Source organism: Phalangium opilio, unplaced genomic scaffold (genome assembly GCF_054372755.1).
Source record: "Phalangium opilio isolate 3A_F unplaced genomic scaffold, DU_Popi_V2 ptg000042l_1, whole genome shotgun sequence".
NCBI classification, from domain to species: Eukaryota; Metazoa; Arthropoda; class Arachnida; order Opiliones; family Phalangiidae; genus Phalangium; species Phalangium opilio.
The window spans coordinates 4,395,007-4,420,765 of record NW_028324166.1 but is presented as its reverse complement, the minus strand read 5'-3'; the positions used below and the strand labels follow the sequence as shown (position 1 = coordinate 4,420,765).

Sequence of the window (25,759 nt, the reverse complement as noted above, 5' to 3'; positions counted from 1 at the left end):
AGAGCATGAACGAATCATGGAGTTGTTCTTACGATTTTGGCATTCTAAGTGCTCAAAAAATGCTTTAACCATTCAGTTACCACGGGCGATCAACCCCTCTCCTTTTTGTAAACATCCAATGCAGTGACTTCTATACTGCGATCGACAGTTGCCACATAATCTGAACACGACTGGCTAAAAGTGCGCCGCTTTTTAGGGTAGAAATAACGTAAAAGAACAATATTGTTGAAAAAGGTGACAATAAACAAGCTAATTTGCAATAATTTGGAAAAACACCAATATTTTGAGGTAAAAACATACAAAATTTAGTAACATTTTGGAAAAGGGGGAAATTTATTCAGTTGATAAACCTTGATAATAACAAAAACAGGCGCACATTTAGCCGCTCATATCTGAACATGTAATAAATTATAAAAGAAATCAATTAAATGGTTTGTTTTTATTTAAATCGGAATTTTAAGGGGGAAAATTAAAGTTTAGTTGAATACTTCATAAATTAATTAATCCTTCATAATTTACACTCACCACTTTACTTGACACGTTGATAAACGTCGGGAGGTTGATTAAAGCCTAAGGGTTGAAATGTCGTCTACTGTGAGTGCGTTCAGCACATAGTGTTACCGAAGCAACCATTGAAACCGGTCTTTAACCGGTAACTCATTTGTCAGTTGATGAAAAATCATTTTGAATTTGGTGTTTAATTTGATAGTTTTCATCAGAGTCTGCGCGGAATTTTTACCAATCACTAAGCCAAGGCATGTAACGTCATCGGTGGACGAAGCCAATTAAAAGGCCAAGGGCAATGGTTGACGGTCCAACCAGCGAGCCAAGGGCAGAAGGAGGAGCTTAACTTTTCTGCAGAATACGGCCGCTGGATTCTTTATATGTCAAGGTTTTATTCTTTGTAATTTGAGATTTAGACCTATCGTATCTTTCGTCAAATTGAAAAGAATTATTCAAATCATTTAAGGATTAGACTATCTTTACAAGGACAAATTGTTAAATAAATTTTACTCGTTAAATTTAACAAATATAGTCTGTAATCAGTAATTCAAAGGTTATCATATGCTCTTCCCGACGAATAAGGACAAAATTTACAGCTCATAAAAAACCTTTTTTTCATCCTGAAGTCAGGCATTATTTTGTTCAGCTCAAATGTAGACGAATTCGTTGTGATATACAGTTGCGTTTTGCGTTCGACTCTTTCAAGGTCTTTAATGTACAGTTTCAAAACGTCACCGTAACGCTTTTCTGAAAACGTTGAAAAACTTTAATAGCCGTCTGAAAACGTTGAAAAAATTTAATAGCTGTCCGAAAACATCACAGCGACTAGTCGGTGAAACAATTTGCTCGAAGTTTGTGTTATTCATCTTCAAATGGGTTCTTTCATATTGGATGACTTTTGTAACTCTCCATTTTGGGTATGTTACGTGTTTATTGCTCTACCAAAGAACTGATGTTATTAATTTAGTTTCATTATGAAGAATGTAATTATTTTTAATAGGACGCCAATTTAACATGGTACACTGATAACCCCGATTTAACACCGTGTTTTCAAAAGACCATCCTGGTCTGGGTGCCATGCGCCATACTCTGGTTGTTCCTTCCATTGGAAATCGCATTGGTCGCCAAGTCGACACGGCGTAGCATCCGTTTTTCACATCTTTCCATTACGAAAAGTGTAAGACCTTATTGAGCGAGGATCATCGTTGTACGGCACATAATGCGCTGTACAGGACAAACGCCTTCTCGGCACTGTTTAGACCTCTCGGGGCCTGGTCAAAGGGGGAGGGGTGAGGGGTCACTGGTCCTCGGGCGCAAGGCTTGTTGGGGGCTCATTGATTTAAACTATTCCCCCCCTAGCAACATTTGCTCTTCCTTTTTTCCGGCTTAAGGGGGCGAATATTATCTTGGCCCCCGGGTGCATAACTGCCTAATCCAGCTCTGTCTCCTAAAACGTAGGTACTAGTTTTGATTTTCTTGTTTCAGTTCTTGGTTTTGTTACTGGCCGCAATTAGCGTTTTGAAATTTTGTAAACACATCTACCACGTCGATTTTCAAGTCGTTGACAATTTGGCGGTCATCCTTGAAATCGGAACTTATGTAAGACAATTTAATAAAATCCACATCTAAAGTTTAAGGTGAATTAAATTGAACTCGCGTGTTGTAGATCCTGGCGTTATTCCTCATAATTTACGGCAGAGGGGGTGGCACGGTGTTGTCCGGAATCTTGACGATGTTTTGGTTCCTCTTAACACTAACGCAATCTCTCACACTGAGATCCACCATCATGAAATACTATTCAAATGTAAGTGAAGGACAATTTTCTATTTTATAATAATATTACTGTAAAATAAAAACGCGAAATATTTCAGAACGATAAAGATGATTATTTTGGGCTGGTAATTGAGTCGGTAAATTACCCTTTAGTAGTAGGTACCCTCGTACTACACACACTGAGTGACGCTTCTCCGCTCTACGAAAAACATACGAACGCAATCGAGGAAAAAAATGTAATACTCCGTACATTTTTACATAGTGTCATACTTACGGCACACAAAAATCAAATTTTTCTATTAACATTACTTAATAAAAAGATGATTATTTTCAAAATTAAGAAATCGAGGGAAGATGCTGCATCGTTTTGTTCACGCATGGTTCATTCTTGGCTTACAAGGTTAATATGTTACCATTCATGTGCATATTTTAACTACTCGAAGAAGTTATAACAGCGCAGCTCATTGCGATTTAATTCTAACTTTCAATTGTTTAACGAATTGTAGCGCCCTATGGAAAGGTTGGAAGAAAAATCTGGAACAATCGGATGTGTACGACTTGAATGACGCGGAGCGAGCGCTGACTGTCTCGCGCCTTTTTGAAAAGCACTGGAAGCCCAAAGATGAGACAAATGGTGTTAGTGACGAAATGGAAATGAAAAGGTTTTCAGAAGATCGAAACATAACCAAATATCAAAGAGAGTCAATCTCTTGGCCCCTGTTGAGGACAGTCGGGCCTTGTTTGATTGCTGGAGTGGTCTTTCAATTTCTATCTGACGTAGTGTCTGTAGGCCCTGCCATTCTGACAGGGTAAACAATTCCACTTTATCAGCTATACTAGAAACGTCATAACATCATAAGTGACTATTTATGGGAAACCAAGAATATAAGATTAAATTCAAATAGAAAGAAAGAGATTGTAGTTACATGGTTTTAACTTTAAGCGTGAAATTAAGTTCCTCTCTTGCTATCAGTTGCTGAAGCTTACATCGAGAGAGGTCCAAGCACATAAGCAATACACTTTTCCGTTTCTGTGGGTCACCTGTCTGAATGTTTTTATTCTTCTTAATATTCTTTAAAACAGATTTAGACAGAGGTTGAGATTATAAGGGGTTGGCAATGAATAAAGTAAACTTTGGAACAAAGTTAACTAGTTCACAAACCTATGTTTTCAGTTCCATTATTGATTACTCTACGAGCGACGATCCTTTGTGGAAGGGGATTTTCTACGCTTGCCTTTACGGTTTGGCCGGTCTTACGCAATCTTTGTTGCAAGAAGGAAGCGCAATTTTCCATACTAAACTAGGACTGAGACTCAAATCCGCCACCATGCATGTTCTGAACAAAAAAGTAAGTTAGGGTTATCGTGATTGTGGGACGCTAGTTCATTAATAAGATTCGTCGAAGCAGACATTTCGCTTGACGAGCAGCGATCGACGTGACTTGACAATGGGCGAAATACTGAACACGATGTACGTCGACACGAACAGATTTCAAATTCTGTCGCCGCAACTGGGTCTCTTGTGGTCGGTCCCACTACAAACAGCACTGTGCTTCGCCTTCATGTATCAAGAACTGGGCTATTCTGCCTTTGCTGGCATCGTACCTATTGTCGTTCTTCTTCCATCGAACTACCTCAGCACCAAGAAATCCAAAGAATTACAGGTAAATATTATCCAAAAAAAAACACACCACGGGGCACGGGACGGTCATCCGAAATTCATGATTAAATTGAAAACAAGCGATTTATAACTATCCTTTCAAAAAATTTGAATTCGAAAAACGTTGTCGAGGGAAAAAAGCAAATATAAAAGTGATTCATCCTTCCTTTGTCTGCGCACGCGTCCCTGGTGGAAAGCAATTTTTAAAAATTCGTTTACATTCAGAGGTAGAAAAAAAGTTGGGAAACCAAAATAAATCTCTCCGTGTCGAGACGAGCTCTATCTACCCACTTAAGAGGTTTTTCGTAATTAATTAAATAAATATAATCAAATGTATTATAGTACTTTTGATATAATTGATATTATGTTAATCATCAGTATTTACCTTATTTCCAGTTAAGTTGTTTTAAGAATGGTTATTCCTAAAATCACTTTAATCATAGCTATTGTAGACGTTTTACTTCAAGCGAAGACCTTTTTCAGAATTTATGTAAATTTTGGGTATATAAGGCGATTGATTCACAAAAAGAAATAACACATTGCGTGAACCTTTGGTGAAAGCCTTCCATTGGGAGGCTAGACTTTTCTCGTAACTCTAGCCGAGCGACGTGTTCATCTTAACCCTAACCATGGTAATGGAGTAGAAGTTATGAAATCAAATGCAGCTTCATCCCGATAATAATTTTGATTGGTTATAAAAATACTTTTACATCGAACTCTGTGTAAAAAATAGAACACCGATTCTGCACGATCGAAAGATGTTTCGGTCGCGTTCTGCAGAATATGTTTTACCGCAGGATTTCGGTCGAGTGAGCTTAGTTAAACTCGGTTAGTACGGACAGAGGAGTGAAAAATGTTCGAACACTGCTCTCCTTTCTACTCCTCGACGATGCCTTTTTTACAGACCATTTAAGATATAACAGTTCCCGTGACGCGCTGTATTGAGGCAAATATAAACTTGTAGATTTCGTGAATGGTTTCTTTATTTTTCTCGTTTATTAGATTGAGCTGATGAAGCTGAAGGACAAGAGAATGAAAATGATGAGCGAAATCTTGAACGGAATCCGCGTTTTGAAGTTGTACGCCTGGGAGAGATCATTCCAGAGAATCATTCTTAAAATCAGGAATAAGGAAATTGCACTCATGAAGAAACAAGCCCTCTTCCAAGGAATAAATGGATTTATATCTGGTCTCATCCCGGTTTTGGTACGAAGCTAAAAGATTAAAAGAAGTGGATTATAATTATTGATAATGGGGGCACATAGAGGTGTAGAGATTTCAGTTTCGATTTAGTTTCTTCTGCAAGCGTTCTCACTCGACTCAAGAAGGCAAACGTTCTTGAAATCTCTACGCTTTCTCTAGGCTCAAGAAAGGCTATGACGCCATACTTCAGAGATGAAATAAGTACGCGAGTTGAAGTTGATTTTACTTCTGGCCGTCGACATCTCTTTCAATTAAACTATTCAACTTCAGGAATACTTCATCTTTTACCTCCTTATTTATTTTAAGTTCCTACAGATATTTTTTTCGAAATATTTAGATTACTTCACCGTGCTTCGCCATGTACGTTTTAATTAACGACGATAACGTTCTCACCTCGAGGAAAGCTTTCGTCTCCTTTCAGTTGGCACGATTATTAGCGACGTCAATGTTTGCGTTTCCGGATTTAATAAATACCCTAGTTTTGGTAAGAACGCTGTGAGGGAGGGTCAAAAGATAAACCTACTATTTGCATCTTCTGCGAAATATATTATCTGGTTTCCGATAATCAAAGATTTGAATGTTTCTTGATTTTTGAAAATTTTGAACAATTTGGCGTTTTTTGCTACATAATTTTGGAAATTAACAAAATTTTATATGTAACATAGCAGACGATGCCCAATCACAGGCAGTTTTAGCTACTTCACTTGAAAAAATATATATTTTTCTCACCTTTGTTTACCTATGCTTAACTACTACCCGTACTGTCCATGTTCATTTCATCGCGTAGAGTCAGTGAGTGACGGCGAAATTTACGTGTAATGATTAATTAAGCAATCTAATGTCTTTTGTAAAAGCTCGTAACTCTAATTCGAAGGACACGCAAAGAATAACTTCTATTTAAAAAACCAACCATTTTTAAAAAAATTTAAAGCCTTGTCTATTAGACATAAAACATCTTAATTATTAGACAATAAGCCTAACTTTTCCTGTTTTCCAATTCCCGCGACTCGAAGTAGGAAGGCTTACAAGAGGTGTAGGATCTTAAGGACACTTTCGCCTGCTTGATCGTGACTTTTGGTTTTAATATATATGCTTTTGTTATTATGTTTCATTCGATTAGTCGTCCTATACAGTAAAAGAAAGTTTTGAAATTATATTTGGCGTAATTAAATAACGACAACTAATTTCATGTTTTAAAACATTTGGTACAAAAATATTTGCACAACAAAGAGGTATTAATTTTAGAAAAAGATCGTGCAGGATTATGTTGACCTTCCCTTTTAGTTAAAACATCTCAAAATGACGTAAATCCACAAAGTAATTCTTTACAGACACACGTCTCGGTAAGAAGAATTGCAAACTTGTTGAGTCGTGGGGAAACCAAGCATTACGTGGAGAAGATGGCTAGTGACGCCCAGTATGGTAAGTCAAATAATTAAGAGACTTCAAAGAACGAGTTGGGTCGCTTATTATTTCCGGCAGCTATTCCTACAAAAGCTGGTGAATTTAACCTCAAAATTAATCGTGGCTAAAAGGTAGAAGCACGATCTTGAGCGCGAAGAAAGAGACGATTGAAGGAATGTTTTCAGAACTTAACCCACTAATCCGTGGAATTTATATAAACAGAACATATTCTCCTGAAATTATCAGGCTTTTTTCCCCATGGTAGCTTTATCTTGCGGGTCAAAAGGATAGGCTTAACACAATAATCAATTTTAGAAGGAAGCTCAAACTTATTTGTAAAACAAGTTGGGAAAACCAAAATATTACCTCTCCGAGTCAAGAGGAGGCCTACTTACAAACTTTATTTACTCAGATATGGAAATTTTTCTTTTTTTAAGAACAAATACTGAAGTTAATTTTATGAATTATGAAAGAGGTATACAAAGCATAGCGAATGTACTGTAAATCAGACGACATTTTGCATCCAATAAGGATATACTTGTACACATTAAAATCATCCGATGGGGAAAAACGGGAAATAAAGAGATAAAACTTTGGAGGGATATTACTTTTACGTGTTTGTAGAGGCCCAAATTTTCTACTCCTCAACTGTATACCCTCTATGTTCAAAACCAGATTCACAACAGGGTTGCAGTGTAAACATGACACTTCTAACAGCGCTGAGCTCTGCTGAACGCGGCCTAGATTTTCACCATGATGCTCTATTCAATTATAAAATCTAAGCCTGATTATTTAAAAGTGTATTTAACTTTCGGCTCACTCTGAACCGTTAATGTCTCTGCATTATAGAAACGAAAACCAAACCCAAGGGTTTACTTTTTGGTTCACTAGGCCTATTGACAAATAAAAGTTCATTAGGCCGATATAGTAGCGTTCTTCTCGTTATCAATAACGAAAGGATTATGATATAAACAGATGTAGTATAGCTTAAGTAATATATAAACATCCATTTCAAATAATAATATAAAAAAATATTCTTGGGATATCAAAATGAAACAGAGGATTAAAGCTACAAAAGTACTAAATGCATCGTAATTACGAAAAAGATTTCCACATATTCACTTTATATTATGGAAAAAGTGAATATTAACACATCAAAACAAAGCGAACTGTTAACGCGGCGCACTAGTGTGAAAACGGACAGACACACAAAGACAAAAAAATAGACTGCTTTTTAACTTTTCCGTATTAATTTTGAATTGAGAAACAAGATTATCTTAAATATTAAAATAAATATAATTAATATTTAGTATTTTCTTCGTTAGTTGTTCGCCTTATTGAGCGTTACATCGTTTTAAAAAAGAATAATTAAACAACCTTGAGAGACTTGACTATTATTGACGTTTGAAATGAAGCATCCTCCTGTTGCTTCGCCTTGCTCAAATAGGTAGTATATAAAGGATTCGAATCGCAGCTGTAGATAAGAACATCGCAATTGCGTGAACCTTGGAGGAAGACCCCTCCATTGGAAGGCTAGACGTTTCTCGTAACCCTAGCCGATCGCCGCGTATGTCTTAACCTTAAGGATGATGATGGAGTAGAAGCCAGGTGTACAGACTGGTGTCCATGTGGGATGGAAAAAAACAAAGACCAGAAGATGGTGGTGTTAGAAACCAGGTGTATAGACTAGTGTCCATGTGGGATGGACAGAAACAAAGACCCGAAGATGGTGGTGTTAGAAGCCAGGTGTACAGACTGGTGTCCATGTGGGATGGACAAAAACAAAGACCAGAAGATGGTGGTGTTAGAAGCCAGGTGTACAGACTGGTGTCCATGTGGAATGGACAAAGAGTAGAAGATGGTGGTGTTTAGAAGCCAGCAAGTACAGACTGGTGTCCATGTAGAATGGGCGAAAGACTAGAAGATGGTGGTGTTTAGAAGTCAGTAAGTTCAGACTGGTGTCCATGTGGGGTGGACAAATGAACAGAGTTGTTAGACAGGCAATGGAGTAATAGCCTGTAAGTGGAATACAATTTCCGGGACTGTAAATGCGGTCCGGAAATTGAATACACGTTTGCTCCGATTTGGAAACTGCGAACGCGGTCACGTGGGTGTAACAACGGACAGACAGACACACAGACAGACACACAGACACGTCGAAATTAGAACCTCTCCGTGACATACGTCACTCGGAGAGGTAATAATCCAATCTACATATCGTCTTTAAAGAGGATTTAAAGGCTTGAAGTTGCTTTTAGATTGATCTTAAAAATTTCAGCAATTGAGATTCAGAGGGGAAAGTTTCATTGGAACCTGGAAGAGCCGGCAGCGACGTCTCTTCAGGACATCAATTTGAAAGTGTCCCGTGGTACCTTGGTGGCCGTGGTGGGTCCGGTGGGTTGTGGTAAGTCTTCGCTCTTGTCCGCTCTGGTTTCCGAGATGCAGAAGGTGGAGGGGGAGGTGAAAGTGGCCGGGAGAGTGGGATACGTCACTCAACAACCCTGGATTCAGAACGCCTCACTCCGAGAGAACATACTCTTCGTCGACGACATGGACCGGGAAAGATACGACAGCGTCATACGGGCATGCGCCCTACAAGCGGACCTTGACCAACTACCCTCTGACGACGAAACGGAGATCGGAGAAAGAGTACGTATTATTAAAAGCAAACATTAGGGAGAAAACAAATGAACTATGAAGAAAAATTTCATTTTCGCCAAAATGGCGTCGGGGTATAAAACGGATGAAGTTATTGATTTTAAAATAGCAGTGGAATCTGGTAATCCTGTGCAATGTCGGTAGAAAAGGAGACGAATTGTTCGCCCATTTTGGACTGACAATAGTGAATCTTAAAGGGACTGTAAAGAAGTCGACAGATCGTGTGTCCCCCAATCATTGTCGTCAGTATCTGATGTAAAACGTGTTAAAGAGGAATTAATTCTTGGTTGTAAAACGGTTCCTCATATCTGGTTTATATCTCTTGTAATTGGTTGTAAGCCGCCTTCAGATTCTCTCTGTTTCGTGTAGCCTGTCACCTGCCCCGCTACGGCGTTTCCCCACTCCCAAGTCGAGACCCGCGCTAGAAACATCGGCCGTAGCGCTACGATTTTCCCAATTGTATAACCGGGCGGATAAGGCTGAATAACACAAACGCTATTTTCCTGGAAGGAAAGAAAGACTTTCGTTTTGCTTACCCTCTATTTCACGAAACCTAACCTAACCTGGCCTGACCTTATAAAATCCAGCATAATCTGATGTATCACGCGCACAAAGGGCACAGATATTTTTACGTTGTCTTTCTCTCTCTTCCCCATCTCACTTGTTTACGAGGCAGGCAGTTCTATCTCTCTCTACGCGGTGCTTTCCCTTCTCTCTTTCCAAATCGCGTACGTGTCCGGCACAGGCGCATGCACAGGAAGAGGAACAGGGACAGGCGCTTGGGCAATTTCTTAAATTTAACCGAAATAAAATTCCTTGTGAATCTAATAAAAAAGAAGCTAGTTCTCTTACAAATGCAACAGCGCTACGTGGCAGCACTTAAAAATCGCCTACCGAAGGGTAGGGGCGTGCGCAAGGTACGCAGGGAGACATTCATTGCTGCAGATCGCCCATCACAATTTTTTAATTCAAGGTTACATTCATGACTGCTTGCGTTACTAATGCGTTCGTTTACTTATTTCACATGATAGGGTATCAACTTGAGTGGTGGTCAAAAGCAAAGGGTCAACGTGGCCAGAGCAATTTATCGCGATGACGATGTTTATCTCTTTGATGACCCTTTGGGTGCCGTTGACTCACACGTGGCCAAACATCTCTTCAACGAAGTCATCGGACCAAAGGGATTTCTTCGAAAGAAAGTAACGCTACTAATATTTTCTATGAAAGCGCTATGCGTCCATTGATAAGTGGTAAACATGTCGTTTCATTTAAATCCCGATAATAGTTGAATATGGCGTCCCGGAAAGTAATCAGTTTCTTTTTTGTGAAAATATTATCACCTGACATCTTGTATATACATATTTATCTAAGCTGCGTAAATTTTGTTGTAAATCCGTGCAACTTCAACACAAGTTGGGAAACCAAAATTTACCTCTCCGAGTCGAGACGCAATTAAGGGGTTTTTCTTAAATGATAAGAAAACCCGCAATTGTATGAACCTTTGGTGGAAACCCTGCCATTGGGAGGCTAGACGTTTCTCGTAACCCTAGCCGATCGCCGCGTACTTCTTAATTCTAACGATGGGAGTTGAAGCCAAAATTTGCTTTCAGCGATCACGTTTGCTCCGATTGCCAACACACCCCCATTTAGTGTAATACCTCTCCGTGACGTCATCGTCACTTGGAGAGGTAAAATGCGGCTCGAAAAGTTATCAAAATATATTGATGCTGTCTCTAGCTAACGCAGATTATCCCTTATGAGTCGCTCGTTTTTGAAAGCTGCTTCTGGTTGGTAATTCCTTGCTCGCTCGACAAATGGCAATTAAATCTATTACAGACGCGAGTTTTGGTGACGCACAACTTGAGCTTCATCCGAGAAGTGGATGAGATCTTCTTCATGAACAACGGACGAATCATCGAGAGGGGAACCTTCGATGAAATCATGAGTCGTCAGGGAATGGCCAGAGATTATTTCGGACAACACATGAGTGACATGAACGTCGAGAATGAAGAAGAAGCCTCGTGAGTAAATTTGGAGCTATATCCACACTTTTTACCGCTTGTAATATATATGCGAAAAGCTTAAAGTCAAAGCAATTAACCATGTGTTGCACAAAATAACAAGGTGAATTTCTTTGTGGGACATTTGGCTTGTATTGTTTGTAGAGATAACCTTATTTTAAATTATTTCAATTGATTCTTTCAAAGTGAACACTCTTTCCTAATTTACGAATTTTGGTAACGCAATTTTTTAGTACGTTAAATATGAAAGCTGAGAGATTTAATCTTGCATCCAATGGAAAAGTCTCGGATGAAGATGAAGCAAAACTCACGACTGAAGAGATGCTCAATGAAGGCAATGTATGTGCTCTTTAATGTACGAGAAGAGTTTTGACTTTTCTTGGCTTCATGAGAACTAAAACTCTCTACACACATTTTTCCCGGTGATTATTTTCTTGCGCATTTGCAGATATCCGTATCACAATACAAACAATATTTTAAAGCCTATGGTATAACATGGTGTGCGATCGTCGAAGCAATAATCACAGGTGGTGTAGTCCTTAATTTCGCGACAATGTACTGGCTGTCTCTTTGGTGCGCGGACTCCAAGGAAGATTTTAAAGCGAACCCAGACCTAAAGGCAATCCGTATAGCAGTCTTATTCGTTCTTGGTCTAAGCCAATCCTTTCTGGCATTTGTCGGTATAATCACCAACGCCTTTCGCAGTCTACGGACGGCAAACAGTCTACATGGGAAAATGCTCGACAGTGTATCTCGTTCTCCCATGTCTTTCTTCGACACGACCCCCGTTGGAAGGATACTTAATCGTTTCTCCCAAGATATTGACGCCCTCGACCAGCAATTACCTCCAATGTTATTGCAAACTAATTCCGGGTTGTTTTTTTTAGTTCTTTTCCCGTTAGGAATTGCAGTATATTTACCATTATTCATAATTCCCTGCATTGTTGTTGTCGTTGGATACCTTCTACTTCAGGTAGGAACTCAATTTCAGTTTCTTGTCATAAGTAATTATTCAGTATCTCACTGAATTGTTAATTGTCGTGGTTAAACACAGAATTCTTATTCTAGGAGAGCGGTCGCTCTCTTAGATACTGCCTCTAATGCTAAAGGAGGGTTCTTTGATTGGCCGTAACTTTTTTCGTATTGTGTTTGCTGCTTTGAAATTTTGCCTGTGAACTAAACTTTGGGCCCTAATTTTGTGGTTAAAATTTCAAAGAGATCCAACTAATAGTTAATTCTATAAAGAAAAAAGTTGTTAAGGGTGGTTTAAGAATCCATAAAATTAATCAGACATTCGGTGAAAAATACAATATTCTTCTATAGACATAACATGGGAATTTTATAGAAAGTGGGGGTCAACCCCGCAGGGATATAAGGAAAACTATTCATTCGATACGTTTGGGAACCATCTTAAATGAAAGAGAACAGCTCTTTGTAGCGCCTTTTTTTAGTTTCATTAAGATCAATTAAGTTTAAGTACTGATTTTTATCATTATAAACACATACTTCTAGTTACGTTGTTTTGGGTATTAGAGTTACGGCGTTTTACCACTGTTAGAGACACGCATTTTAGCCCTCATTTTTTCACATTGGACTTACGGTGTTTTTTTCGTGATTCACGCCGTTAGAGAGATATTAAGCAAGAAAAACATGGCGTTTGAGCTCGGGTGCTTGTAGGTACTGTACTTGTGGGTGTTTTAAGGTACTTGTGGGTGCTTGTAGGTACTTGTGGGTACTAGTGGGTGCTTGTAGGTACTTGTGGGTGCTTGTAGGTACTTGTGGGTGCTTGTAGGTACTTGTGGGTGCTTGTAGGTACTTGTAGATGCTTGTGGGTGCTTGTAGGTACTTGTGGGTGCTTGTGGGTACTTGTGGGTGCTTGTAGGTACTTGTGGGTGCTTGTAGGTACTTGTAAGTGCTTGTAGGTACTTGTGGGTACTTGTGGGTGCTTGTAGGTACTTGTGGGTGTTTGTAGGTACTTGTGGGTGTTTGTAGGTACTTGTGGGTGCTTGTAGGTACTTGTGGGTGTTTGTAGGTACTTGTGGGTGCTTGTAGGTACTTGTGGGTGCTTGTAGGTACTTGTCGGTACTTGCCCCGGGTGCTTGTGGGTACTTGCCCCGGGTGCTTCTGGGTGCTTGCCCCGGGTGCTTCTGGGTGCTTGTAGGTACTTGCTCCGGGTGCTTGTAGGTACTTGCTCCGGGTGCTTGTAGGTACTTGCTCCGGGTGCTTGTAGGTACTTGCTCCGGGTACTTGTAGGTACTTGCTCCGGGTGCTTGTAGGTACTTGCTCCGGGTGTTTGTAGGTACTTTGCCTCCTCCATAGGATTAACATTACACTAAGTTTTGGAAGCTCGTAACTCTGGTTATATTAGAGATACGGGGATATCCTTTGATTATGTAATAGTCCTATTTGCCCCTTCCCTCCTTCGTTAACATTTGCTCCATAGGATAATCCATATACGGGAAAAACCTGGAAAACTCAGGGAAGTATATGGGGAAAAGCCTGGAAATCTCAGGGAAATTTGTTCTCCAAAAGTTCTATGAACCTTGTTACACAGAAAAAAGTGTGTTAAAGATTTGAACACATTTTAGTGTTCAAAAATCAGATTTTGGTTTCTTGATATGTTTTAGTGATGAAAAAGTGTAATTTATTGAACACTTCGCTTAATTTTGGAGTTCAAATTCCAATTTTTGTTTCTATTTGGAAAAATTGTAACAGTTGAACACAAAATCTTAGCACTTTCACAATGAACGCGTTAAAAATTTAGGAACAGCGAACGCGATCATTTGTTTTCATGTTCTGTAACCTTGTAGTTGAAGGCGTACTTCGACGAAGCTTATTCGATATATACTCTGTTCCAGCTTTGGTTCTCAGCACACTCTAAGCTAGATCTCTATGTAACGTAGCTTTGTGCGTGCTGACGACTAAAGCTGGAACAGAGTATACATCGAATAAGGTCCCGTCGGAGATAGGAAGTTGCTTATCATATAGCGTGAAAACCTATTTCCTCACGCGCATTCTTTATATCCATGGTTTTTCTTTGTCGCCCAAGAATGAATTTAAACTTGAAGTAATTATACAATTTAATGAATCAGTGGCGTCGCTAGGCCTTTTTTCGGGGGGGGGGGTATAGCCCCCTATTCCCCCCCACCCCCAATTTCGAACTTAGACTCCTCTAAAATAATCCTCAGACTGGTAAGCATATTTTTAAATAATAAATATTTGGAATGTGAATTTAATTAAACTACGCCTTGAAAACGTTTCTTGAAACGACGATGAGACGAACTCTCTGACAAAGCATTTTTGCATTTGCATTTACTTATGTTTGGGAAATTTTAATATTCCCTAAAATTCGTCTGCAACCTTTACTGCTGCTAAAGTGCTAATACGAAAACCGATCCCGAAAGTAACAGCACATAAGTTTTGGGCAGAATTTTTAAGCCTTGGCCCTTCAGAATATTAAAGGTGTAATCCTTTTTGTGGGTACAGAGCCGCAATTAAAAACTTTCTCTCTCGCGACGTCTTGTTTCAACAATAAGCCGCAAATCTTTATTAAAACAACAATATACGATAAGTTTTTTATCAATTGTATCAGATCAATAATTTGCGGCTTATTGTTGAAACAAGACGTCGCGAGAGAGAAAGTTTTTAATTGCGGCGACTGTACCTCTCTCATTCTACAGTCCAAGAGAGATGTGTACGAGAATTTCTTACTTGTAATTAATAATTAATAGGTATTACTGTACTGAGGTTTAAGTTATTTTGCTAGTAAAAGGACTATTAAGTATTGAAATATATTTTTGTCACGTAATAGTTACTTAAAACTTACCCACAAAAAGGATTACACCTTTAATATTCTGAAGGGCCAAGGCTTAAAAATCCTGCCCAAAACTTATGTGCTGTTACTTTCGGGATCGGTTTTCGTATTAGCACTTTAGCAGCAGTAAAGGTTGCAGACGAATTTTAGGGAATATTAAAATTTCCCAAACATAAGTTAGGGAAATAGGTTTTCACGCTATATGATAAGCAACTTCCTATCTCCGACGGGACCTTATTCGATGTATACTCTGTTCCAGCTTTAGTCGTCAGCACGCACAAAGCTACGTTACATAGAGATCTAGCTTAGAGCGTGCTGAGAACCAAACCTCGAATAAGCTTCGTCGAAGTACGCCTTCAACTACAAGGTTACAGAACATGAAAACAAATGATCGCGTTCGCTGTTCCTAAATTTTTAACGCGTTCATTGTGAAAGTGTTAAGATTTTGTGTTCAACTGTTACAATTTTTCCAAATAGAAACAAAAATTGGAAGTTGAACTCCAAAATTAAGCGAAGTGTTCAATAAATTACACTTTTTCATCACTTAAACATATCAAGAAACCAAAATCTGATTTTTGAACACTAAAATGTGTTCAAATCTTTAACACACTTTTTTCTGTGTACACGTACTCTCCCAAAAGTAATTAATGTAATGATAAAATGTTTTCGGGGAATGGAATTGTGGTCGAAAAGCCGAGATAAGTAAATTTTTGAAATTGATTACCAGTAAAATAATTTATTTCAACGGAAAACGGTAATGGTACGTTGTTTTTTCTTAAGCATGCATTTAAGTTTCAATTAAAAAGAAAAATTAATATCTGATCCTTCAGACAAGTGATAACCTCAGTCTTATCGATACTTTTTAGGTCTTGATTCTAATCAAGACATTTTTGATTAATCGATTGAGAAGGGATAGCCGCTTTTGATCTTCAATAATCAGGGAGTTTATTGCAGATCAGAGCTTGGAGCTCTTAAATGAGGCTAATGAAAAATAGAAAACATACCAATAAACATTGGAAATAATGAAGATTATTATGGACATTTCTTAAAGTTAACAGACATTTTTTATGAATTTTTTACCTCTCCGTGTGACGTAGTCCAGGAGAGGTTCTGTAACGGGCGTGTCTGTGTGTGTGTCTGTCTGTCTGTCCGTTGTTACACCCACGTGACCGCGTTCGCAGTTTGCGTATCGGAGCAAACGTGTTCGCCATTTCCGAACTGCTTTCACAGTCACGGAAATGGCTCCTCTACTTGAGTTCTCACACCACCTGAGTTGAGTTCTTACTGGCTTCTAATCACCACCATCTTCTGGTCTTCGTCCATTCCACTTGGACACCAGTCTGTACATACTGGCTTCTAATCACCACCATCTTCTGTTCTTTGTCAATCCCACATTGACACCAGTCTGCACTTACACTGGCTTCTAACACCACCTTCCACTGGTCTTCCGTCTATTCCACATAGACACCAATCTGTATCATTGGCTTCTACTCCATTATCATCGTTTGGTTTTAGGATATACGCGGCGATCAGCTAGGGTTACGAGAAACGTCTAGCCTCCCTAAGGTGGAATCGGCCACCAAAGGTTTTCGCAATTGCGCGATGGAAACAAATCGTAGATATACCCCAAAATTTGAAGAAAGCGGGCAAGAGGGGGGGGGGTACCCTTCACTTTAAACGTCAATATTAGCAAAGTTTGAGAAGATAATAGGTATAACTTTATTTTAAACGATTTAACTATTATTAATGTTAATTATTGAAGATTAAAATAATTAAAAATAATTATATTTATTTAAATATTAAAGATAAACCTCTCGTGCAAAGAGAGAGATTATCATTGCCTCCTATATCTACCAAGGCCCGTGCATGCGATATATATCCTTCATTGCCTCCTATATCTATCAAGGCCCGTGCATTGCGATATATTTTTCAAAACAACAACAAAAATGGGAAGCTTCTCTCAGAAACATAATAATTTCTTTTCTCTGTATATGAAATGAAAATATGGATAATATTGCGCTCCTTTAATGGTATGAATCCTTGCCTGTCTATTAATATTTTACGTAGGAGTAATACGTTTTTAGCGAAGTCTAGAGAGGATAAACATAAGCGAGATTGTTTCGGAAAAAAAAATACTGCTTCCACTAATGGGTTTATACTCCTTGTTACTGTTGTATAGAGTAATCATGATAAAAGCTTAAAAAATTACGAGAGGACAGACCTTTTTTATCCTCTTGTTTTATTCTTAATAAGAATATAAAACATTTATTTTGTATCAAAAAATATTTTTTGGTGCTAAGATTGCTTTAAAAAAATCCAAACGGTTAGGCATGATGAGATAACGCCCACCTAGTTGAAAATTGCCCTTTTTTATCCGCGGGAGCCATTCTTAATGAGAATTTCGATGCTAGTAGGTTGTCAATTAAACTACCGGTATATTATTGTTGTTGGAAATTGGATATTAAGTCAAATTAAGTGGTTGTAAAGAGCCAGCAGGTTTTTGCCACTTCTTTTTGTGAGTATTTGATTTTTGTATGTAAAATGGAGGAAGATAATGTTGAGAGTAAGGATGAAATGCGGAAGCGCAAAGCGCGGGAAAGGATGAGGGCAAAAAGGTCGACGTTTTCATTGGATACTTAAGGTTATATAATCTTCTCGACACGGAGAGGTAATATTTTGGTTTTCCCAACTTGGTTTTAGAAAGTTTTATTAAGATTTAAAAAGCCGTTGGAGGGATGTACAATGTGTAATGTAGGGGCGGGGCCTATGTTAAGCTTATCTTCCATCAAATAGAGGTCTACTGGGCATGCGAAAATTTCGCACCGTCATCAGTGCATTGGGAATGGGATTGGCATTTCCGTTGAATCTATCCGCCGACACGTTATACGCTTACAGTTACGTGACATTTCCCACGAAATAGTAAGACTACTACTTAAAAATACAGTTATTGACACTCCCTTACATAACGGAATGTACATCCCTTTAAAGCGACGGGAAAGAAGCCTTGGCGCCGCAACTGTAATATCGCATTTAAACAGAAGATTTTCCCATATCTTTTGCAGCGTTTCTTGATGTCGAGCAATCGCCAATTCAAGCGGATAACAAGCTTGAGAAATTCATTCTTGTTTTCGCACGTGGGAGCATCAGTGGCTGGCAGCACTGTCATCAGAGCGTGTGACGCCAGAGAGAACTTCGAAAGACACTTCCTGAAACTGATTGACGAATGCACTGCCGCTAACTACATGATGAACATGGCGCAAAGGTATCTCATTCACTGAATATAGCAACTGCGTCATTAAAACCTGGTTTCAATCGCGTCTTTTCGTTTGGGTTGAAACCGCGCTGTGGATGCAAAGGAAAACGGGCATTCCAAGTCGCTACTCATTTCTGAAATTCGATAAAATTTATTTTCTTTCCAGATGGCTGACAGTACGCTACAATATCTTGGGCAATTTCTTGACGTTTTGCACAGCAATTTTCATAATTTTGTGCAAAGGGACTCTGTCAACTGATTTTGTAGGATTGATCTTGGCTAATGCCGATCGAGTAAGCGCTTAAAATGAAGATTTAACGAGTAAATCAAAATCTTTTCCACAAGCTAAAATCTCTGCTGGTTTTTCCTTTAACCACTGAACTAACAAAGAGTATATCGATATGGAATTGTATGAAGGGGTTTGAATAGGAAATTGATACAGAGAAGCAAAGCAAAATATCACTGTAAGCGACGATGTATTTTTTAGGTTAGGTACACCTAATGTCGCCATTCTTGTAAGTTTTTTTCGTAAAGTATGGAACCTAGTTTAGTCGTCATTCTGGTACGGTTTCAAGAAAACGTTTAATTATCATTTCATGACTTGACATTGACAAACTATTTTACGTCTCCAAGCGAAGGAAATTGGGGAAACGGGTATGACCTGACACCCTATACCTATTCCTGATCGAGACTTTTGTTTTGTTTTATATACTTTTCAATCGTTACGAGGTCTTATCTATGAAAGATATTATATTATTTTTCCCCTATATTATAATTTCCCCTGAATTTTGAAAAGAAATTGTGAGGGCTTCTCTGTCACGTGGATCAATTATTTACTTTCTACAAATTAAGTACTAAGTTAATATTTTGATCTATCAGCTTCTGCAATATCTGAAAGTCTCAATCGCTTCCGCTACGGCATTGGAATCAAATATAGTATCTATAGAAAGAGTTGACGAATACTCTTGTTTGGAGTCCGAGGCCGAGTGGGAGATACCAGAACGTCAACCACCAGCTGACTGGCCTCAACGAGGACAAATCATATTCAGCGACTACAGCACCAGATACCGAGAAGGATTGGATTTGGTCTTGAAGGACATAGATGTCAGGATCGAAGCTGGAGAGAAGGTGGGCGTGGTGGGGCGGACAGGCGCTGGAAAGTCGTCGCTGACGCTGGCGCTCTTCCGTCTCATCGAGGGGGTGCGCGGTCAGATCGTCATAGACGGAGTGGAAGTGCAGGGATTGGGCTTGTCCAATTTGAGATCGCGACTGACCATCATCCCCCAAGAGCCCGTCCTCTTCTCGGGCACACTCAGACTCAACCTGGATCCTTTTGGTCAACAAGATGACCAGCGACTGTGGGCCGCCCTCGAACACTCGCACCTGAAGCCCTTCGTGGCTTCACTCGAGCAGGGACTAGATCATCCCGTGACCGAAGGAGGACAGAATTTGAGCGTCGGGCAGCGTCAGTTGGTCTGCTTGGCTCGTGCCTTGTTGAGGAACACGAAGATCCTGATCTTGGACGAAGCGACGGCCTCGGTCGACATGGACACTGACGATCTCATTCAAGAGACCATCAAGAGGGAATTCACCAACTCTACTATCATCACCATCGCGCACAGGATAAACACCATTTTGGACTATGACAAGTTAGTTTACCTACCTTTTAATCCGGTTTAAAAGGATTGGATAAATTGTTGTCGTTTAACTTTTCATAGGGTGATGGTTCTCGATCAAGGCCGAATTACGGAATTCGACTCTCCAGATGCCCTCTTGAAGAATGAGCAATCAATGTTCTACGATTTGGCCAAAGATGCCAAAATAATCTAGATCACCTTTTATCTAATCACCTATGCTTGACGTTTAATGTTATATACAGTTCGTTACAAATTTGACGAACTACCTTTATAATTAATTTTATTACTAATACAGCAATGTCACAAGGTGTTCTTTACATAGACATTTTAATTGTCTCAACTAGTTAAGATAACTATAATCCTTGGATCTTTAATTGCTCAACGCAAATTGTTAAACTTTTCAGCACAAATAATAATAATAAAATTTTTTAATGGAAAAAAATTATAAATGAAAAGTTTGAAAGTTTCATTTTGCAGGCACTCGCTTATCGTGATTTAACACTACGTCTAATGCGTTGTAGATTTTTGTGCTCTTTATTATTTCGTCTCATTTAATTAAGCTTATTTTCAACATAAGTGAATAATTAAGTCACCTCTGATAAGCCCAGTTGCTAAATCCAGGACTGATTATGTGCCCTTGAGGTCCTCCGTCTTAGATTTGGTTTGGTTCACTCTTCACGGCCTTAACATGGTTATCTCCTTTGTAATTTGAGATTTATAGCTATCGTATCTTTCGTCAAATTGAAACGAATTCTTATATTCATTCAAGGATTCAACTATCTTTACAAAGATGAATTATTAAAATAACATTTACTCTTTATGTTCTACAAATACAGTTTTTAATCAGCTATCCAAAGATTAGCATACATTATCTTCCCTAGGAATAAGGACAAAATGTACAGTTTATAAAAGAACTATTTTATCTCGTGAAGTCTGGCATTTTGTTATTCAGCTCCAATGTAGACGAATTCGTTCTGAAAGCCACTTGTGTTTTGCGAGTGAGAATTGATCAAGGTCTTTTAATGTACTGTTTTATGCCGTGAACGTTACGGTTTATTCGAAAACATTGAAAGGGTTAGTTAGCATCGACTGGCTGTTAAATAAATTGCTCAAATTATTTTATTTTAGCAAATATTTCAGTGTTAATAATCTTAAAATGAGTTCCTTCATTTTGGATAAATTTTGTGAATCTCCATTTTGGGTATGTTTTTCTTTTTAAGTTTCGAGTCCAACAAACTAAGCGCAGCTTTTTGTAGATTATACTAATAATAATAATATATAGGGGTAGCGCTCTCGAGTGTATCAATGATTTTGGGCTTAAAATAATAAGTTTAAAGAAAAATCCTTATACATTAGAGGCAGTGTGAAGTCTCACCTTTGGGAGCTACCGCTCCCTTAGAACAATTAATATAGTATCGAAGTAAATTAAATATGTTAAGTTAACAGTGTGTTTAGTGTTACCTACAGCTCTTTTATCATGACAAAAGTAAAAAAAAACTTTATGGTACAATCAGTATTACTTTACCAAGGCAATAATTATTTTAACTGATAGAATTTGCGTTTAACTATTAAGTCAGTAATTATTTTTAACAGGACGCTAATTTGACATGGTACACTGATAATCCAGACTTCACTCCTTGTTTTCAAAAGACCATCCTGGTCTGGGTGCCGTGTGCGATACTATGGGTGTTCCTCCCTTTGGAAATTGCGTTGATCACCAAGTCGACATGGCGAAGCGTCCGTTGTTCTCATCTTTCGATTACGAAAAGTGTAAGTCCATTTTGAGCGAGGATTTTCGGCACTAATTTTTCCTCCTCTCAAGAATTATTTTAAAGGAAAATGTACGAAAAGTTCCAGTTTTGTTTTGTGTTTTCAGCTCTTGGTTTTGTTACTGGCCGCAATTAGCGTCTTGAAATTTGGTAAACAAATATACTTCGGCGAATTTCAAGTCGTTGACAATTTGTCGGTCATCCTTCAATTTGGAACATACGTAAGGCAAATTAAAAAAAACCGTATTAACATTTCGATAATTTAAATTGAACTTACGTGTTGCAGATCTTGGCGTTATTCCTCATAATTTACGGCAGAGGGGGTGGTACAGTTTTGTCCGGTATCCTGACATGTTTTTGGTTCGTCTTAACACTAACGCAAACTGTCACACTGAGATCCACCATCATGAAATACTATTCACAAGTAATTGAATTTTTCTTTTACATGTCTTAATAATATTGCTGTTAAATAATAAAGACGTGAAATATTTCAGAACGACAAAGACGACTATTTCGGGCTGGTAACTGAGTCAGTAATTTACCCATTAGTAGTAGTTACCCTCGTATTACACACAATGAGTGACACCTCTACGCATTACGAAAAACATACGTACGAAATCGAAGTCAAAATGGTAATACTACACACAATTATTTGTTAATGTAATAAGTTCGACACTGTAGCTCTTCCCGCATGTCGTTCTCGATTTAGCGCTTTGTAAGATTTCAGTGTCTAAACCTAATTTTTATATTAAAATGGTGATTATTTTAAAACATTAAGGAATCAAGGGAAGATGACGCATCGTTCTGTGCACGCATGGTTCATTCATGGCTTACCAGGTAAATCTAGTCCCATATTGTTCATATTGCACCTATTTGGAGTTACTTCAGCGCAGCTCATTGCACTTTAATTATTTTTCTTTTAAATTTAAACAAATTGTAGCGCACTGTGGAAAGGTTGGAAGAAAAACCTGGAGCCATCGGATGTGTACGACTTGAATGATGCGGAACGAGCGCTGACTGTCTCGTGCCTTTTCGAAAAACATTGGAAGACCCAGGATAAGACAAATAGTGTTAGCGATGAAATGGAAATGAAAAGATTTTCGGAAGAACGCAACAAAACTAAATATCGAAGCAAATCCATCGCTTTCCCCTTGTTGAGTACAATCGGGCCTTGTTTGATTGCTGGAGTGGTCTTTCAAGTTCTGTCCGACGTAGTGTCTGTAGGTCCTGCCCTTCTGACAGGGTAAACAATTCCACTTTTTTAGCCATATAAGAAACGTCATAACATAAGTGATTAATTTTTGGGAGATCAAATTAAAAAAATAAGAACAAGATTGTACAGTTTTCACTTAAAGTGTGAAATTTGGTTCCTTTGTTGCTAGCAGTTTGTTCTTTGCTCGTAATGAAGCGTACAGAAACGTCCATTCACATGAGCAATTACATTTTCTGTTTCCGTGGGTCGGTTATGTTAAACCTCTGAATATTCTTTAAAACCGATTCTAATAGAGAATGAAATTGCAAGTGGTTGTCCACTCTTCAGAGAATTAAGTAAACATTGTAACCGAGTTAACCAGTTTACTCACTTGTGTTTTCAGTTCCATTATTGATTACTCGACGAGCGACGATCCTTTGTGGCAGGGAATTTTCTACGTTTGCCTTTACGGTTTGGCCGGTCTTGCGCAATCTTTGTTGCAAGAAGGCAGCGCCATTTTCCACACCAAACTAGGACTGAGACTCAAATCCGCCACCATGCACGTTCTGTACAAAAAAGTAAGTTATAGGGTTATCGTGATAGTATGACGTTGGGAAATTAATGAGATTCGTCGAAGCAGACATTTCGCTTGACGAGCAGCGATCGACGTGACTTGTCAATGGGTGAAATACTGAACACGATGTACGTCGACACGAACAGATTTCAAATTCTGTCGCCACAACTGGGCCTCTTGTGGTCTGTCCCAGTACAAACAGTACTGTGTTTCGCCTTCATGTATCAAGAACTGGGATATTCAGCCTTTGCTGGCATCGTACCAATTATCGTTCTTCTTCCACTGAACTATCTCAGCACCAAGAAATACAAAGAATTGCAGGTAAATGTGCCAACTGGAATAAAGGGGGTAGAATGGGGTTAATTTGGATCTTTCTTTGTTGAGTTACTATTTTTCGTCGTATCTTCAATACAAAATGTGGTTTTTTCAAAAAAATCTCCTGCTGATTTCGAAATTACAGGCAACAGGCGATTTTTGTCACGAGAGGGCAGTTCGTAGTGCGAATATTTTCGGGAAATCAGACGCCGCTTGCCTTATCTAGGCTTTCCAAAATCCCACTTTCTCCCGTTGTGGGATTTAAGATTTACGGTTTTCAGTCTAAAAAGCGCGAACAATTCCTCTCCTTATCTTCTCCTCCCTGGTACAGCAATCGAGGATGGTATAGCGGTAACGCGCTTTCATTTGGTATCTATAATCACTAAGAGCAGATAGTAGGCAAGGCAATAAGGCTCTATGTAAATATAGGTTCTTGCCATAAGCGTGTTAAGGTTCGCCTGATGTGCTTTATTGAGGCAAATATATACTGTATAGAGTTTCTGAGAATGTTTTCTTTAATTATCTCGTTTATTAGATTGAGCTGATGAAGCTGAAGGACAGTAGAATGAAAATGATGAGCGAAATCTTGAACGGAATCCGCGTCTTGAAGTTGTACGCCTGGGAGAGATCGTTCCAGAGAATCGTTCTTGAAATCAGGAAGAAAGAAATTGCACTCATGAAGAAACAAGGCCTCTTCCAAGGAATGAACAGTTTTATTACCGCTCTCATACCGGTTTTGGTACGAAAGTAAAACCTTTTCAGGAATTGCATTATAATTATCGATATTAGGGCACATAGAGGTGTAGAAATTTTACGTTCCTTCAGAATGAAGTTCAGATATTGTTTTTAAATTTTCAGATTACTTCACCTTGTTTCGCCATGTACGTATTAATCGACGACGATAACGTTCTCACCTCGAGGAAAGCTTTCGTGTCCTTTCAGTTGGTACGATTACTAGCGACGTCAATGCTTACGCTTCCGGATTTAATAAATACCCTAGTTTTGGTAAGAACGCTGTCAGGGAGGGTCGAAAGATAAATCTACTATTTTCTTCATTTACTATATATATATTCACTGTTTTCCAATAATCAAACATTTGGAAGGTTCTGGATTTTTGTAAAAATTTAAGCAATTTTATTGTGTACGAGGACTATTTCCAATTCCCGCGACTCGAAGTAGGGCAGTAAATTAAGGACAAAGGTACAACCAGGCACAATTTAGTCTGTTTGATCGAGACTTATGGTTTTAATATTCGATTGTCATCGCTCTACTGCAGATGAAAGTTTTCAAGTATTTGTGTTTCATATGCTTATGGTTATAGTTGGACTCATTAAATATCGGAAACTAATTTGATGTTTTAAAAAATTAAGTACAAAACATTTTCCCAACATAGAGGTTTTGTTTTTAGAGAAAAATCGTACAGGATTGTCATGTTGACCTTCCTTTTTAGTTAAAACATCTCAAAATGACGCAAATTCACAAAATAATTCTTTACAGACACACGTCTCAGTAAGAAGAATTGCAAACTTGTTGAATCGTGGGGAAACCAAGCATTACGTGGAGCAGATGCCTAGCGACGCCCAATTTGGTATGTCAATTAATTTGGGGACGAGATGGGTTGGTTATTTTTGTCGGCAGCTATTCCTACACAAGCAGATAAATTTAATCTCAAAATTAGGCCTAATTGTGGTTAAAAAGTAGAAGCGCGAACTTAAGCGCGCAGAAAGAGGCAATTGAAGGAACTTCTTCAGAACTTAACCCACCAATTCGGGACATTGGTATAAACAGAAACTATCCCCCTATATCAATCAGGTTTATTCTCAATGGTAGCATTATATCTCTGGTCAAAAGGAATTCTGGCTTAGCACAATAATCAACTTTAGAAGGAAAGACCGCAAAGGCTAATTATAACCTAAAAAATGTATTTTTAAAATAAGCCAGTAAACATGTCGTTCTTATAGAGGAAAGCCTGAAGTCGCTTT

At 38.6% G+C, this 25,759-nt stretch overlaps 2 protein-coding genes across 2 annotated transcripts in view; both read left to right on the top strand.

Moving 5' to 3' along the window:
• The first annotated feature begins 1,332 nt into the window (after positions 1–1,332).
• LOC149678528 (multidrug resistance-associated protein 1-like) overlaps positions 1,333–25,759 on the top strand; it is a 50,202-nt gene continuing 25,775 nt past the window's right edge. Inside the window, exons 1-30 of the mRNA XM_089836460.1 lie at positions 1,333–1,421; positions 1,505–1,681; positions 1,990–2,103; positions 2,171–2,308; positions 2,376–2,513; positions 2,619–2,677; positions 2,784–3,086; positions 3,452–3,626; positions 3,687–3,941; positions 4,940–5,143; positions 5,478–5,624; positions 6,472–6,562; positions 8,823–9,193; positions 10,234–10,401; positions 11,039–11,223; positions 11,457–11,562; positions 11,672–12,196; positions 18,100–18,299; positions 18,457–18,583; positions 21,521–21,697; positions 21,804–21,917; positions 21,983–22,120; positions 22,191–22,328; positions 22,475–22,533; positions 22,637–22,939; positions 23,292–23,466; positions 23,529–23,783; positions 24,313–24,516; positions 24,636–24,782; positions 25,275–25,365. Of these exons, the coding sequence (XP_089692586.1) occupies positions 1,377–1,421; positions 1,505–1,681; positions 1,990–2,103; positions 2,171–2,308; positions 2,376–2,513; positions 2,619–2,677; positions 2,784–3,086; positions 3,452–3,626; positions 3,687–3,941; positions 4,940–5,143; positions 5,478–5,624; positions 6,472–6,562; positions 8,823–9,193; positions 10,234–10,401; positions 11,039–11,223; positions 11,457–11,562; positions 11,672–12,196; positions 18,100–18,299; positions 18,457–18,583; positions 21,521–21,697; positions 21,804–21,917; positions 21,983–22,120; positions 22,191–22,328; positions 22,475–22,533; positions 22,637–22,939; positions 23,292–23,466; positions 23,529–23,783; positions 24,313–24,516; positions 24,636–24,782; positions 25,275–25,365 (5,329 nt within the window). The 5' untranslated portion in view covers positions 1,333–1,376. The remainder of the gene's footprint in view (positions 1,422–1,504; positions 1,682–1,989; positions 2,104–2,170; positions 2,309–2,375; positions 2,514–2,618; positions 2,678–2,783; positions 3,087–3,451; positions 3,627–3,686; positions 3,942–4,939; positions 5,144–5,477; positions 5,625–6,471; positions 6,563–8,822; positions 9,194–10,233; positions 10,402–11,038; positions 11,224–11,456; positions 11,563–11,671; positions 12,197–18,099; positions 18,300–18,456; positions 18,584–21,520; positions 21,698–21,803; positions 21,918–21,982; positions 22,121–22,190; positions 22,329–22,474; positions 22,534–22,636; positions 22,940–23,291; positions 23,467–23,528; positions 23,784–24,312; positions 24,517–24,635; positions 24,783–25,274; positions 25,366–25,759) is intronic.
• Positions 18,826–21,088, top strand: LOC149678532 (ATP-binding cassette sub-family C member 1-like). Its single transcript, XM_089836952.1, has 4 exons — positions 18,826–18,852; positions 18,929–18,944; positions 19,150–19,939; positions 20,009–21,088. The coding sequence occupies exons 1-4, from the start codon at positions 18,826–18,828 to the stop codon at positions 20,118–20,120; spliced, it is 945 nt and encodes a 314-aa protein (XP_089693078.1). The 3' UTR covers positions 20,121–21,088.

Coding starts and splice junctions, on each gene's coding strand:
- LOC149678532 (XM_089836952.1), top strand. CDS start 18,826: ATGGAACCTAGTTTAGTCGTCATTCTG. Junction 19,940..20,008: donor ACCATTTTGGACTATGACAA/GTTAGTTTACCT, acceptor AACTTTTCATAG/GGTGATGGTTCTCGATCAAG.